Consider the following 17150-nt stretch of genomic DNA (forward strand, 5'->3'; position numbering starts at 1 on the left):
TTTGCATTTGGAAGATTAAAGTAACAATTTGGAATATTTGTATTTAACATAAAAATCCAAATACAAACATTTCAACACTAGTTTCCTAGATGAAGGACATGTAATCATGAAAAGTTGTCTAGTATAGTTTTTAAATAAAGAAACGCAATGTGTTATGTAAAAAAAAATGAATACCTTCATGCGGTTAGATTATTCGAGTGTTAAAATACTAGAAAAGTGCTTATTTACCACTTGTTCTACAACTTAACATGGGGAACACAGTTAAAAAAAATCACTATGTCAAAGGGAGGTAATCCATTTTTTTATATGGTTTTATATACATTATGAGGAGAAATATATGCAAAATAAAGGCAACAGTAGTATACCGCTGTTCAAAACTCATAAATCCATGGACAAAAAACAAAATCGGGATAACAAACTAAAACCGAGGGAAACGCATTAATATAAGAGGAGAACAACGACATAACACTAAAATGTAACACACATAGACAAAATCCCACGAGAATAACAAATATAACATATATATATAACATCAAAACCAAATACATGAATTTGGGATAGACAAGTACCGTGACACGTCTTATCGCAATGTGAATTTACACTCAAAAATAAGAGAAAACAAACGACACAACGTTATAATGTAATACACACAGAAACGAACTATAATATAACAATGACCATATTCCTGACTTGGTACAGGGCATTTTTAAAGGAAAAAATGGTGGGTTGAACCTGGTTTTGTGGCATGCCAAACCTCGCACTTTTATGGCCATATGAAATATAACATCAAAATGACAACACAGGACTACAATATAAATAAATTGGAGAACACAATTGACAAAGAATCACACGAACAACAGCCAACAAAAGGCAACAAGTTCAAAATTTTTATACGCCAGAAGTGTATTTTGTCCACACAAGACCTATGTGTGACGCACAGATACAAAAGTTTGAAAGCCGAAACGAGTACAAAGTTGAACAGCATCGAGGACCAAAAGATCAAAAAGGTTGTGCCAAAAACGGAAAGGGTTTTCTGTTAAGTTACCAGAAAATCCCTATAATTTAGAGTAATTTATACTTTTGCAAACAGTAAATGTAATAAAATGAATATACAAAAGATGTACATGATAAAGCTGAAGTATTAACTAATTACAGGAAACAACTGAAATACATTTACATAACCAGACATTTGAAACACAAAAGTAGACACAAAATGTGATGTAAATGGGCAGAATATTCATGCCTTTCATTGATATCATAGCTCATAAGTGTAATTTCTATTGTTTCTTTCAATCTGCACACAAAAACTGATTTTTACCATATATACTATGCCTCCTCTCACAGTACACTCAGTGCATCCTGGATAGCCGCAGCTAAGATAGAAATTTGTGTAAAAAACAACTTCAAACGGTTCCAAAATCCTTCCATTACATTAAAATTTACAGGAAATGAGTTTGTTGATTATTGTGTGGCCTTGAACAAGTACAGTGAAAGAGTTCATATTTTCCTATAGGGGTAAATTCAGTAAAAAATCTCCCATTGACTTTAATGGTAATCTATGTATGGAATTAAATTCATACCCGATTTACCTTTAGAAATTGGAAACTTTCATATAACATTCATGAAAGTACAAATGTAGCCCTATCTTTAGCACTAATAAAAACATAGGGTCATGCGGCATTTTTGGGCATTTACGTGGCCTTGTTTACAAACAATGTAGATTCGCACTGAATTCCTATCCTGACCCCCATTACTTTTCAACCCTGTAGGAGAAAAAAATTAGTACATTCAGCATTTATTTTTTATTTTTTTTCAACTCTAGTTTTGATCCATCTGCCAAAAAATATTTATTACAAACATTATCAACCAATCAGAAGAGCATATGACTTCAGTGTTATACAGAAACCTCTCCCCTAAATGGGCGGTCCCTGATGACCGTACATTTATTTACTAAATTTACCCCTATAGATCCACATGACGTAGATTAAGAAGAAAGAATTGTCTTTTAACTTGATCTTCATCTATTTGGATGATACCCTCTGTGTATTATCTTTATAATTACGATTATTGTTTGGACTAGTATTGTAAAAATACTTGTATGGCCTTCAAGATTATGTATATGTCAGAAAAATACGTCACTGTTTGTTTTGTCCTGTGCTGTTATTCTGTGATTAACATATCGTAACGACTATTAAATTATCTATTTGTGCGTTTCTCGATGCTGACTTTGTGTTTGTTTGTGCTGTATTCCTCTCACATAGTGTTGTCATCTTCATTTTTTTCCACCGTTTCCATGTTTGTTGGCATTTGTTTATAGTAATCAAAGGTACCAGAATTCTAAATTAGTACGCCAGACGCGCGTTTCGTCTACATAAGACTCATCAGTGACGCTCATATCAAAATAGTTGTAAACCAAGCAAATATAAAGTTGAAGAGCATTGAGGATCCAAAATTCCAAAAAGTTGTGCCTAATACGGCTAAGGTAATCTATGCCTGGGATAAGAAAATCCTTAGTTTTTCGAAAAATTCAAAGTTTTGTACACAGGAAATTTATAAAAATGACCACATAATTGATATTCATGTCAACACCGAAGTGCTGACTACTGGGCTGGTGATGTTGCACTTCAGTGTTTCCGGTGTTCTGTTGTTATCCTTAAATAATTTATGTGTTTCCCTTGGTAATTATAGCTTATAACCTGGGGTTTTTCTCAATCAATTTATGACTTTTAAACAGCGGTATATAACTGTTGCCTTTTTTTAAAGAATGTTTATCTAAGTTGTTGATCGACTCCAAACTGTTTTTTTTTTACATCATCGTCCTTCGATTTCTAGCGGAAAGTTGTCTCATCGTCATTCATATTTCATTGCCTTATTTTCATAGAAGTTAAAATCTAAATAAAACATTTGCTATAAATTTTCCAAAAAGATGGCCTAAAATTCTGTAAATCTCTTCTCCTCTTGGTAGAAGAAGAACAACATGAGATGTCCTGTGAAAAGAAATACTGCTTAACTCTGGAACTAGTTTTTAATGTATATTTATAGTATTTACCTCCATATTTAGAATTGCATTGGCTTGAATAATAATTATTTCAAGTAAATAATTTGTTTTTTTGTATAGAGGATAAATTATGTTCGACATCTCTAATGAAAGGAAACTTTTCCGATCCTACAGCTGTGTATTTGTGAATAACCGGCAGAAACCAATTCCAAATAATCAGAAATTATCCGACTAATAGTAATGTAATATGTTGTCTTTGTTCATTATCGGAGGCAGTGTCCTTATCCTAATTGTTCACCTTCTTCACGACGGATACCTCATGTGGAGCAGAATCTGCTTATCCTTTCTCTCGGAAACATAAGATCCCCCCAGTTTTTGGTGGGGTTCGCATTACTCAGTCTCTAATTGTTCTGTGTTATGATTCATGTGCAATTGTTTGTCTTCGCAATGACTGCCAGTTTTGATCTCGACTTTTTCAAGCTTTAATATCCCTTTTTATATCTTGTAGCCTATCTTTCACTGAATTGTGTTTGGAAATGTAAGTTCTGTGTCATTTGCACAATATTGTAATGCTTATCCGACTAAATATAATTAGATATTCAACATGTGTAATATATGACAGACATTGTCAAAAATTGAAAATATACACTGCAAAATAGATGTAAAGTACAGTCATCAGCATAGTTAATCCAGGAAATGGTTCGTTATGCAATGAACAAGTATCTATGTATTTTTCATCGTAAATGAAGTGTAAAATAATAATGTTTCTGTCCATAATAAGAAATTATAAACTATTTAGTACATGTTTTTATTATGTAAGAGAAGATAGCAAAATGCACAACAGTAACTTACAGGTACTTCATGGTAACATATGGGCCTGTATATTTACTATATAAGCAGAACCAGGGGAAGTTACCACACATCCTTCGACATGTCTTACGGTTTATATGTGTTAGTGCTCGTGGCCGTTGCTGCAGGTAAGGCTGTTATATCACAAAATTATTAAAGTGAAGATTTCAAAACTTTGAAAGATAAAACGTCTTAAATTTGATAATAAAATGAAAGTAATAACATAATCATTTTTTCGAAAATGTTACACAAATTATATAATGTTTATGGAATATCTTTTTATATCCCATATAAATATTTTCTTTAAACGTTCTTCAGGCAATAACGTCATGCAGTGATATTTCAGTTTCTGTTTACAATGAATGAATTGAAAATATCCAGCCTATAAAAATCTGAAGCTGTGAATGTTAAAGATAATGGACAGTTGTAAATAAAATTATGAAAAATACAAAAAACTTATTTAGCTGACACTGACGAGTCTTTTATACGTACACAATTTGAATCCTGTCATCTATGACGAGTTTACATACATATAGAAATAAGGAGATGTGGTATGATCTACATTGAGACTACTATCCACCAGAGTTCAAATGAAGAAGATGTACGCAAATATATAGGCAGCAATATCGTATCGTCGGCAATAAATAAAGGCAACAGTAGTTTACCGCTGTTCGAAATTCATAAATCGATGAGAAAAGAACCAAATCCGGGTTACAAACTAAAACTGAGGGATATCTATTTGAAACAATTAGTTCAGACGAGAAAATTAACGGTCTAATTAAATAAAATCAATTTAGGAAAAACAAATACATTGTATGATAGACACGAACCAACGACAACCACTGATTATATACATACTCCTAACATAGATCAGACACATATAGGGTTACAAAATGTTTTCTGGGGCTCAACCCTCCCCAAACATTGGACAGTAGTGCAAAAACACCCCATAAAAGTTAACAGTAAACTGTAAAAATCAGATTCTAATTGGCTTAACTCAAAATATCGCATCGAGGAATACCAAAAACAAAACTAACATAAAGACAAAAGACAAGTATACGGAACAAGCAGTACTCAATGTTTCTGAAAGCTAGTTGAAAGTCAGTTACAATTAAAAAAAATAATGTTGTTCTCCAAGACATACATGTATTTAATATAACTGATTGATCTTTCTCAACAGTTGTTACATCCGGATATGGAGGTCATCACCATGCACATCATCATAGTAAGTATTAACATAACATCCGGATATGGAGGTCATCATCATGCACATCATCATAGTAAGTATTAACGTTCCGGATATGGAGGTAATCATCATGTACATCATCATAATAAGTAGGCTTGAAAATAGTATTTATAGGCTTCTTATAATTGTACATTATAGTCACTGTGATATTGTGCAGACATTTAATCATTTTACAGTCTATCTGTCAAGCTTGTCTGTAGATATTATTTCGTTGGGGGACGACCATTTGATATTCTTGGGGGGGGGGGGGGGGCAGGAGAATTTTGAAAATAGATAACTCAGCCATGATAATCACAATCACAAAAATAAATGGTTTGTTCTGTGGTAGTTTGAAAATAAATTACCTGACTGGCAATGTATTGAAAATGAATAACTCAGGCAGGTCTAATCGAAAGTATGAGATGGCACCAGATTCTTCGTAAATTTATCTTTTCCCCAAAAATTTTCGCGAAACACTTCCCAAATTGTTTTAATAATAAAAGTATAAATATTATTTAAATATACTTGATATGTCTGAAAATTGGTTTTATTTAACTTGAGGTATCTGAGTCTCAGGAAACCTTACCTCACTTTTATTTTAACATATTTTAGATGCTTCATGTAGGAAATTTCAAAACTAAACGCTTGTCCGCATATCAAATTGTGTTCACAGCGAGTGCCTTGCAAGAAGCAAATTCTGTTTTCCCTCAGACGTAGCCCTGATTTTTCGGGATCAATATTTCTTATTTATTTGTCTTTTGTTCATTAGTTGGCCTTCTGTATTCTGTTAGTGTTGCATTCCTTTTGTAATCTAGTAATTTTGTTATGAACTTGATCATGAGTTTAAAAAAAACAGCAGCCACAGACTTAACTATGTGAATTCCATTTTTACTTTATCATACACATTGGTCTTTTGATATTGTCCCTAGAAACTTAAGTCTTACACTGAATTTATACATTTTGCTTTGAAGCCAAAATATTGTCAAAATATTATAAATACAAAACTTGCATTTTCAGATTATGAAAGGGTCTTCGGAACACTCAGAAAGCATGATTTTGCATCATTTGTTCTATAACTTCTAATGCCTTCAATGGCTCCAAAACCCTTTAAAAAACATTTACCTCGCTCCGCTCGCCGAAATATGTTTGCCAATACCTTAAAAAGAGGCGTTACAACCAAACTTTAATACTATGTATGTATGCAATACATGTATATGCAGTTGGGAATATAAAAGATTCATTTCTGCAGAGGATAATGATTAATTCTGATTAAAATGGTACATAATGACTTGACTATACATGTATTATTTATAATAAACAAACCATTTAAAAATTGTATGTTTTCGATTATCATAAATATAGTTGTGAAAATGAATAATCAGTCCCTTGCTTTAATGAAAATGAAAAATCTTGCTTCAATAGTGCAGAAAATGAATAATCTGTCCTCTTAGTTTACACAAATAAATAACCGATCAAAAACAAATCCTCCTGCCCCCCCCCCCCCCCGCTCTCCCCAAGAATATCAAATGGTCGTCCCCTTGCTATATTTTCAAAACTTATATTCTTATATGACGTTATCTAAAATATGTGTATATTGTTTGCGATGTTCTCATCCTACTCCCACGTCTGTAATGTATGTCTAATATTGTTATATTTATTTAACAATTAGGACACGTTGTTAGACATACTAGGGTACACCACCGACATATCGGACTGGCATACTACAAGAGATACCATGGATTTAAAATCACGCATGGAAGATTTGCTTACAAAGGATTAGGTAATATGGTGCATAATCTAACACATGACCTTCATTCATTATAGAGTTGGCAACTCGTTGTCGCTTTACACAAGATCTCGTTTTGCATACATTTTGAATGTTTTTGCTATGTGTCCAATACTAAAACACTTAAATTATATGTCTTTCTATTTTCTTTTTTTGGGGGGCGGGGGTTGGGGAGAAAGAAGTCTTATATTTGCATTGATATTTCTGAACATATGTTCGATATAGGAAGATGTACATGTGGTATAAGTGCTAATGAGACAACTCTCCATGTAAGTCACAATTTATAAAAGTAAGCCATTATAAGTCAAGGTCCGGACTTTATATAACATATATAATGTAATCATTTGACAAGCGATGTTTTTTCTACCAGCAAAATATATTTAATGCTGTCTTTTCCAAGAATGAAGAAATATCGCACATACGAAAATGAAAAACCAAATAGAAAAGATTACGCTGTAAATAAAGAAACTTAGATCATAATAAAAACATAATGTAATCCAATAGAACGGGGGGGGGGGGGGGGGGAATTTTACCATAATGAATTTAATCTCTGCATGCATTAAAGGAAGGAATCTTTAAAGCACGATATAAACGTTAAAGATTTCGTTGTAGTCATTTCAAAATCTTTTTGGGTTTTTTGTTTTGTTTTTTGTTTTATGTCATAACGATTTGGTTGATCGCTTAGGTATATTTGTTTCACAAATTTCAAAATATTTTCTAAAATTGACATATATTTTAGAAAATAAGGTTCAAACTCCGTCCGACGAAGTTGACCTTTGCGTTTGGCTAATCATAAAGCTACGAAATTTTCGTCGTATGAATGTATCCCGGACTTTCAATTATTTTGGTTTGAGCGCTTCTAAATGAGAGATAATCCAGAAAGAAATTTCGAGTGCACATAATGTATAAAAAGTAATAATTTGCATTATTTATATTTATATTCAATTTTGTGTTGGGAAAAGTACAATTTATACTTATAATGCAGTTTAAACCTCAAATTATATAAATATATATATAAATATATATATTCTGTTGTAGAGTTGTCACTGACTCAGGCGTACTTATAAATATAATTATTTTCTGTGACTGTATCTTGCATTAATTTGTAGGATCCTTTACTATAGATAATTGAGCTGATCTGTAACAATAACATCTCCATGCCTTATATATATCATGTACTGTAGTACGACGCTAGATTAAAACTGACGAGGAAAGGTAACACACGGCAACCGAAATCTTTATTATTGTGAAGCCCAGGTGGTCGCGTGGTCTAGCGGGACGGCAGTAGCATGGGTTCGAATCCCGGCGAGGGAAGAACAAAAAGACCACAAAAGTGAAAAAGTATATTTAAACAAAACGCATTTGACTAACAGGTCGAACAACTGATGTTCTTCAACCCTGCTGACTGCCATTGGCGATTGCCAAATAAAATTGATCACAAGATGTAACAAAATGGATCTTAATATAAATTTAATAATATATATATAAATATTTTAGTGTCATAAGTCTGAACTTATTCAGTAAGGTGTAATAATAACTTTTAATTAGTTGGGACTCGACTGCATTTCTTTGGCAATGCTATTTTATGATTACTCCTAATTTTAGAAATAGTCATTAATCAGTAAAATATCAATCTATCAACATGAAGTTTTTTAACTGATTCATATAGACTTGTTGTTTAATTAATATTTCACAATTACTTGTAAAAAATACATAGAGTATTCATATATAAAAAAAATCATTTAAGGATATAAATTGACTTGTGGTAAGTCACGTTTTTACCGGCTATGGAGAAGTTGTTATAGTAGATACCACAGTAGAGGTAGATGCTTTGGAAGATTCAGAAAACAACACCTGTTTGCAGTTTACAAAGGTAATCATAAATTACTACAATCGTTTTACCGAACACATAAATAGTCCAGTAGGTTTATATTGTAAACTATAATCTCAAAAAATATAAAAACATGTTCAACAGACGGAATATATAGTGAATTAAGAGCAAATACAAACTTAGAGATTAAATGATAATTATTTTATAACATAACACGATGTGTTAGAAAGAGACAAAAGTTTCAAACTTATTCGTATTATGAATATTCATTTAAAGAAACTAAAAACGGGCATAATGACTAAATGGATAAACTTTAAAACAACTAATCTGTCTCTATTATGTCACATATGATGTAACTTGAAATCAATGAATAAATCAGTTTACAAACTTTTAATAAAACCTTTTTTTACCTATTTATTAGGTCATGGTCACGTAGTTAGTCACAGACATGGATTAGGCCATGGTCACGTAGTTGTTCACGGACATGTTCATTATATTCGACACAGACATGGTCACGGATATAGTCATGGACATGGTCACGGTTATAGTCACGGACATGGTCATGTTTATAGTCACGGACATGGTCATGCTTATAGTCACGGACATATACATAGAACTTCTTATTATAGTTATTACAAAAAAAATCACGGATTTAGAATCAATCATAACAAATTCTTCTCCTATGGAGGCACAGGTATTTATATCATTATGTACAAATTTAGATTAAAAAAAAAACAAATTCAATCAACTATTTACTTTCGTATAACCAAATTCCGGGTAGACCATTCACGGGTTTCATAGGTTTTCTTATTTCTTTTTAAAGTCTTTTTTTTTTTGTAGTGATTCTTCCCCACTCAAGATTTGGTTTAATGCAACCTTTCCAATCAAAGGAACATCAAGTCCTTTTAGATACAACATTACAATCTTGATATTTTACAGTTAATAGGCTGACATGTCATAGAAATCGTTTCTACAGTCTATGGAATAGTTGTTACACTCATCATCACAGTAGAAGTTATTGTTTTGGACATTTGAGGAAACAACATCTATTCATATCTCATCGTGGAGGTAACAAACTTTCATTACTTTGAACTTATATCGTCAAAGATTATTCGTTTCGTAATTTAAAAAAAAATATTTTTGAAATTGTTTGGTGTTTTATAGTTAAATAAAGATGCCAGAGTTTTCTGAAAAAAAAACCCTGATATTTACATCAATTCTGAATTGATTTTTATTTTGACATTAAATCCCAAGACTCTTAATTGTTGAATTATCTTAAAGGTCTTAACACCCTAATTCTGTTTATTAGATACATTTTGAGCTTGTATAGTCCCTCAACGTAACAATAAAAACTATATCGTAATTTAAGAAATAAAAGTTACTTTTAAATGTTTTCTATTCCATTTCCTCAGATGGTCATGGACACATATATCATTATCACAAAATGCGACACCTACATTTATTGCTCCACAAGAAGATTGCCAATCAGCATGTAAATCGCATTCACAATGTAGCTAACAACCATGTTTCAAAAATAGCACACATATCTAACAAACATGTGCAAAATATTGGCTACCAGGCAAACAAACATGTGAGCAGAATTTCAAACGAGGCTGGCCGACATATTGATAGATTAAGAAAAATCGTAAAATTCCACATGAACAGACTCCACAATCACGCAAAGGATCATTTGTCTGCTGTTGAACATCAACATAAAAGACATTTGAGCGAACGCGAGTATCAAAATACACAACATCTTTCAAACGAAGAGCAACTCCATAACAAACATGAACATCATATAAGTAAAGTTCATAGCATACTTGGTCATGGTTATGGTGATGGACACGTGGTTAGCTACCTCGATTATTACAACAAATATCATGGATTCCCAATAGCTGATAACAGATTTACATATGACGGATTAGGTAAGCAAGTTTTCTTCTTAAATTTAGTTTCACCCAAGGTGTAAATAAGACTGACTTATGTAGTTAATGAGCCTCAGTAAGACGTCCATGATGCATTCGTGTAGTTCCTTTTTTATGTATTTACAGTTCAAATTGTATTCCAAGAAGTATTATCGATTTATAAGATGATAGATGTTCCTGCAAAATCATCATAGTAATTTTGAGATTCAGGAATAAGCCTTTATTTATAAAAAAAAAAAAAAGAAGATGTCATTGTTATAGGCAGACGTTGTCAAGAATTCTACTGTAAAGATTCAAAAAATTCCATGCATGCTGGCTCTGTTTAACATAAAACTTTTATTTGAAGCTTACCAACTGAAATGTGAAAGTAGTCATTTTTACAGTCTTTGGAGTGATTGTTGGTCTCAGTATCATAGTAGAAGTGTCTGTTTTGGAAATCTGAGGAAACAACATCTTTTTATTGACTACCCTGGAGGTAAATTAGTTTGATGAATAATATCATATGAATAGAAAAAATAATTGAAAACTTTGTTCGTCCGAATAGTTATCAAAGGTACCGGGATTATAATTTAATACGCCAGACGCGCGTTTCGTCTACATAAGACTTATCAGTGACGCTCAGATCAAAAAAGTTATAAAGCTAAACAAGTACGAAGTTGAAGGACCCAAAATTAAACAAAAAAAAATGTGCCATATACGGCTTAGGTAATCTATTCCTGGGATAAGACAATCCCTAGTATTTCAAAACAATTCAAAGTTTTATTACAGGAAATTTATAAAAATCACCATATAATTGATATCCATGTCAACACCGAAGTGCTGACTACCGGATTGATGATACCTTCGAGGATGAAACGTCCACCAGCAGCGGCATCGACCAAGTAGTGGTCAGTCCCGAAATCCTTTTCAGGATTTTACTTTATTAGGAACTCTACTCTAAAAACTAAACACTTTAGAGGCAAGGATGCATAAGACCAAATACTTGAAAAACTTTATGACCAAAAACCTTCATGAATAGGCAAGTTTTTCAACTGTTAACTTGCACGAGGGAGTGTGAATCTTATTGTGTTTCTTGCTAATTTTTGTATTTATCAACTGAGAATCTTATTTCATTTTTATGATTTCGTTGTTTTAGTATGTTTTTGTCCGTATTATATGAAAAACGCGTATTTGGCTTAATCTATTTATCCAAACTGAATAGAAAATGAAAATTATCTCACCATCATAACGTTGTCATATGTAAAGATGCCGGTTATATTGTAGTTTCTGAATATACGTAAAACATTTACTTTACCCTTTTAACTTAGACTACGCTGATGAATATTCTCCTACAAAGATTGAAGTCAAGACTGGAGGCGATTTTGATTATAAAAAGTAGACGATTACATCTAAGGCAAGTTTTTATGTTCAAAACATAAATACCAGATCTGCTGTTCCTTTTTTTCTGATCGACACTATTGAAAGTCTCGATCAAAACGGTCATTTACTCGTTTCTTAGCATCTTAAAAAAAGATGACTGTAAAACATTTAAATTGCATTACAAAGATTAAGTTCTCAACCTGGAAATGCATGACATATTTACACCTGGTCGTTTAACAAACCAATAATCAACCGATCGATAAAATACTTTTTCTATATTGTTATATTACAAAAAATGTCTTACCAAAGGACATGTTTTACCTTGATTACATTTATACATAAGGCACAAACACACTTTCTAATTATATATGTAAGATGGCTGAACAAAGTTGTTCTCTTTTTTGAAATGCTACGAATATGATTCGAAGTGAAAAAAAAACCTGAAATAAGTCTCCAATCTATATCGATCTTATGTTGATGTGAAGTATTAAACAAACATCAGATAAAACCTACAAGACAATACAAGAAAAACACATACATATTTACAACAACTCGATTGATGAAATGCTAAGCCCTAAACAATTCAAAGCCAATGATGGATAATGCCAAAGGACATGAAGAGCTGTATGACCAAAATGGACCTACATACAAGAAAGAAACCTGTACATATTTAAATCAATTGATTATTTAAAACATACAAGAGCAAACAAGGAACATACAAAGAACAACGTACGATAAGACCTGTTTTTCTCATTTTTCAAATTTTGTTTTAGAAAGCTACTTATCACGTTAAATAAAGGCAACAGTAGTATACTGATGTTCAAACTCATAAATCCATGGACAAAAAACAAAATCGGGGTAACAAACTAAAACTGAGTGAAACGCATTAAATATAAGAGGAGAACAACGACACAACACTACAATGTAACACACACAGAAACAGACCAAGCAACAGACAAAATTTCACGAGAATAACAAATATAACATCAAAACCAAATACATGAATTTGGGATAGACAAGTACCGTGACACGTCTTATCGCAATGTGATTTTACACTCAAAACATTTCCTCAGGTTTGAAGTTTGTTTGGATGATGTCTGCTCTATGGTCGGGTTGTTGTCGCTTTGGCACATTCCCGATTTCCTTTCTCAATTTTATTCAAAACCATACATTTCAGAAAATGGGTCAGATAAGGGGGTTAATATTTAATAACTACGAGAGTTATAAAATAATAGATTTCCTTCTTTCACATGGAAATCTTAATCTTTATATTCTATTTTCTGGACCATTGAATGTTGATTATAATTTTTTTTACCGATATTCCTTTTATATTGTAGGATAAAAAGAATCCTAAGTATGTGATCACTAATAAATGCATTTGCAAAAAGAGATCTATTTCTTATGTATTTAAAAGGCTTAGGGGACCCAATACTATTTTATTTCTATTATGCTTATATGGCTATTGCTAGACGTTTTAGATTTGACAGTTTTCAGTGGTTAATTTTAAGTCGTAACATGAAATTTTACATTAAAGGGAGAATGAGAATCTGTGCCTATGGAAAGATTTTTACAAATGGTGGTAAAACTCCAAAGTTTAAATTTATTATCAAACAACAGACTACCCCCAAAAAAACAAAGTAAAAGCAACAACACATGCACAAAGCAAAACAAACTATATGATAGAACTTAATCTTTAATTTTGAGCAATTGAAACTCTGAGTTTACAGTAAGATCAGATAAGGAAATTACCGGCATCGTCTGTGAAACAATAATTTATCTACAAAACAATGAGCGTCACTGATGAGTCTTATGTAGACGAAACACGCGTCTGGCGTACAAAATTATAATCCTGGTACCTTTGATAACTATTGAACCCCCTACAAAATGTATAATTTTACTGCATACGGTATAACAATTTAATTTTGAAAATAATTTTACCAGAGTGCATATAATTATATTTTGTTATCGGAAGCAGCAGTTTGTATACTAGAAATAGTATATTAGAAAAAAATATTTCTTATAAATAAGAAGATGTAGTATGAATGCAAATGAGACAACCCTCCACCATTTTAATAAGATGGCAACACACTATACAATGCATGATTAATAACATAACACATGAAAGTTTTTAGAATGGATTGATCCTTTTGTAATTCAAAATATGATAAAATATAGACACCATTTTTAGATGGTGACGTCCCCTTTTCACAATCTTATGGTGTTTATATAATTCAACTTTCGCTTGTGTATGAAACATTGTATAAGTTTTTAGAAAGAGATATTTGAGTATTACTGAAAAATTATTACACCAGTGTTTTCGATATCAAAAACTAGTAAACACATTTACTTAATGTTATCATCGGCACAAGGACATCATTCGTAAATATAATTCAACATGCAGACATCTTATACGTTCAGGTATTTCACATCCGATTGTTTATGGTAATATTTTTTACAAATCACAAAAATGTCGGCATTCACCTCAAAAGCTAACAAAAACTTTAAACAGACTTATTAAGAAGGAATATAGTTACGATACTGTTGTCAGGTCTTCAAATATTGCATATTTTGGCTTTAATATTGATTTACTCATAGGGTCTTTGCATCGAAAATAAACACATTTATTATAAAACCAGTTGTTGGCATTATACCGGTTATGTTTTTCTCACTCATATATGTTATGGTGGTATGATACTAAAACCCGAACGGGAGGGATTTTACTTGATATTCATATGACGAAGACATGATTTTTCAATCAGGTTACTTTGGGTCTGGAGCTGGCATGTCAGTAACTACTAGTAGTTCTTTGTTAATTTATGCATTAATGTCATTTTGTTTAGTTTCTTTTGGTACTTATTCTGAGTTTTACTGGGCGTATTGTTGTGTGTTTTTTTTTATACATTGGCTAAAGGTATAGGTGGAGGGTTGAGATCTCAACGACTGTCCCATCACACAACACATCAAATATAAGAGGAAAACAACGAAGCAACAGAAATACTTAAGTGCAACAAAAAACCAAACGACAATGCAACACACACAAATATGAACTATAAGATAACAATTGTCGTTTGACCTTGTACAGGACATTTTCGGGGAAAAAAATGGTGGGTTGAACCTGGTTTTATAGCTATGCAAACCTCACGCTTTCATGGCAATATTAAATATAACACTAAAATGACAACATCACATGATCATGACAGGACTACAATTCAAATAAATGAAAAACATTCCTGATAAAGAAATGCACAAACTAACAATCCAATAGAACCTGCTAACAGTTACTAAAGAAAATGTTTATTAATTTACAAATTTAAATAGTTTCGTTTGTCATATATCTGTACTGAGATGTTTGAGGTACAACACGTATATGTCTGAAAACGAAGCGAAAGAAGTTGTATCGATGTATTTTTATAGTTTCTATCTAGTTCATGAGGATATAAAATGGGAACAAATTAGAATATTTTAGATTGTTAAAGGAAAGAAGACCATTAATATACTTTATGTGAATCAAACGATTTAGCTTCCGTGGTCTACTTATTTATAAAAGAGTATAAAGGAACATAGACTCATATGACACTTAAGAAATAATTGAGAGAAACAAATCAAGGTAACACACATAAAAACATAGTGCGTCACATTTACTCTATAAGTGCAAGACAGAATAATTCGACAGTAATGATTCCTTCTTCTATGTATGCGTCACCAGACGTCGAAAACTCATTAAAATTTCATAATCTGGCAAAGGACATAAGCGAATTGAACGACTGATCAAACGACAAGTGATAACAATGTAGCTAGTTATTTGCGACTCGGACACATCATATTGGTGAGTCCACCAATTCAAGATGGCAACTATTCATAAAACTAATGTACATGTCGTATCGATTTCAGTCGTTTTTCTTTATAACTCAGTTGGAAAGTTTTTTGTAAAAGACAAACGAAAGAGAAACTAAGGTTTCAACTCCCTGAAGTTGACCTTTGATAAATTTTGCTATTTGTTTTAGGTATATTTGTCAAAATCTCTTCGACTGTTACGGTACTTATACATCCCTCGGATTTATAATGTTTGGCTTTAGCATTCCTAATGAAGGTAAATCCAGAAATACGTTTCGGACGCATGAAATTATTAATCGTGTTGTTTTCAATATTTTATATAATAGGGACATTCAACCTCATAAATAGGAAACAACCTTACAATGCCATGGCACCACAAGAAAAGGATCAAAAGAGAAATAACAGTTCACCGAACACAATATAGACAACTAAGAACTGAGCAACATGAACCCAACAAAAAATCGAGGGTGATTTTAGGTGCTTCGGAAAGGTCAACAGATCCTGTCCTGTATGTGTCTGTCCCAAGTCAGGAGCCTGTAATTCAGTGGTTGTCGTTTATTGTTATGTCACTATTTGTTTGTCGGTTATTTTTTGTACATAAATAAGGTCGTTAGTTTTTTTGTTCAATTGTTTTACATTTGTCATTTCGGGACATTCTATGGCTGAATATGCGGTATGGAATTTGCTGATTGTTAAAGGGCATACGGTAACCTATAGTTGTTAAATTCTTTGTCATTTGGTCTCTTGTTGAAAGTTGTCTCATTAGCAATCATACCACATCTTCTTTTTTATATCATTTTATGACTGTTAGTTAAAACGTCTGAGAATAAAGCAGACCTTTTATTTTCTGTATTTTGTTACTATCAAGTTCGTTGATAAATATCAGATGTATGCACTCATTCAAAAGTGTGCTGTCAAGTGACATGCAATCGTCAATATCTCTGAAAATTAAATATAAAAAAGCTTTCAGAGATGATTATTCTTTTTGTCATTTAGAAGGTTTTGTATGAATTCTGCTTTAAATAAGTACAAAAAAATGGCAGGATAGTGGGAAAAAGTATTCATTAAAGTACCGAATGTGGGCTGAAATATCAATCCACCGAATTAACAAAAAACTGATATTGATCAAAACGTTCATCATTTTGATTATATCACCTTTGGTGTATTTGTTGTGGGAATGTTTATGGCACTTCACAGAGAACGAAACGACATGACCTACTAAGGTATTCTAATCAACGTTTTCAATGTTTGGTGTAAACAAAAATCTGCCTGATAAGACGATATTTTTGGTCTTTTCATTGAACATTGGAAATTTATATTAAAAAAAGGTCACCATCTTTGAC

At 32.1% G+C, this 17150-nt stretch overlaps 1 protein-coding gene across 1 annotated transcript; it reads left to right on the top strand.

Annotated features, from left to right (window-relative positions):
• Positions 1-3921: 3921 nt before the first annotated feature.
• Positions 3922-12007, top strand: LOC143063157 (uncharacterized). The gene is made up of 9 exons (XM_076235143.1): positions 3922-3975; positions 5028-5072; positions 6742-6852; positions 8606-8771; positions 9100-9383; positions 9629-9757; positions 10102-10614; positions 10961-11089; positions 11922-12007. The coding sequence occupies exons 1-9, from the start codon at positions 3930-3932 to the stop codon at positions 11990-11992; spliced, it is 1494 nt and encodes a 497-aa protein (XP_076091258.1). The 5' UTR covers positions 3922-3929; the 3' UTR covers positions 11993-12007.
• The last annotated feature ends 5143 nt before the right edge of the window (positions 12008-17150 follow it).

This window comes from Mytilus galloprovincialis, chromosome 2 (assembly GCF_965363235.1).
Source record: "Mytilus galloprovincialis chromosome 2, xbMytGall1.hap1.1, whole genome shotgun sequence".
Taxonomy (NCBI): domain Eukaryota; kingdom Metazoa; phylum Mollusca; class Bivalvia; order Mytilida; family Mytilidae; genus Mytilus; species Mytilus galloprovincialis.

Coding starts and splice junctions, on each gene's coding strand:
- LOC143063157 (XM_076235143.1), top strand. CDS start 3,930: ATGTCTTACGGTTTATATGTGTTAGTGCTCGTGGCCGTTGCTGCAG. Junction 6,853..8,605: donor ATTTGCTTACAAAGGATTAG/GTAATATGGTGC, acceptor AAATCATTTAAG/GATATAAATTGACTTGTGGT. Junction 8,772..9,099: donor TCGTTTTACCGAACACATAA/ATAGTCCAGTAG, acceptor ACCTTTTTTTAC/CTATTTATTAGGTCATGGTC.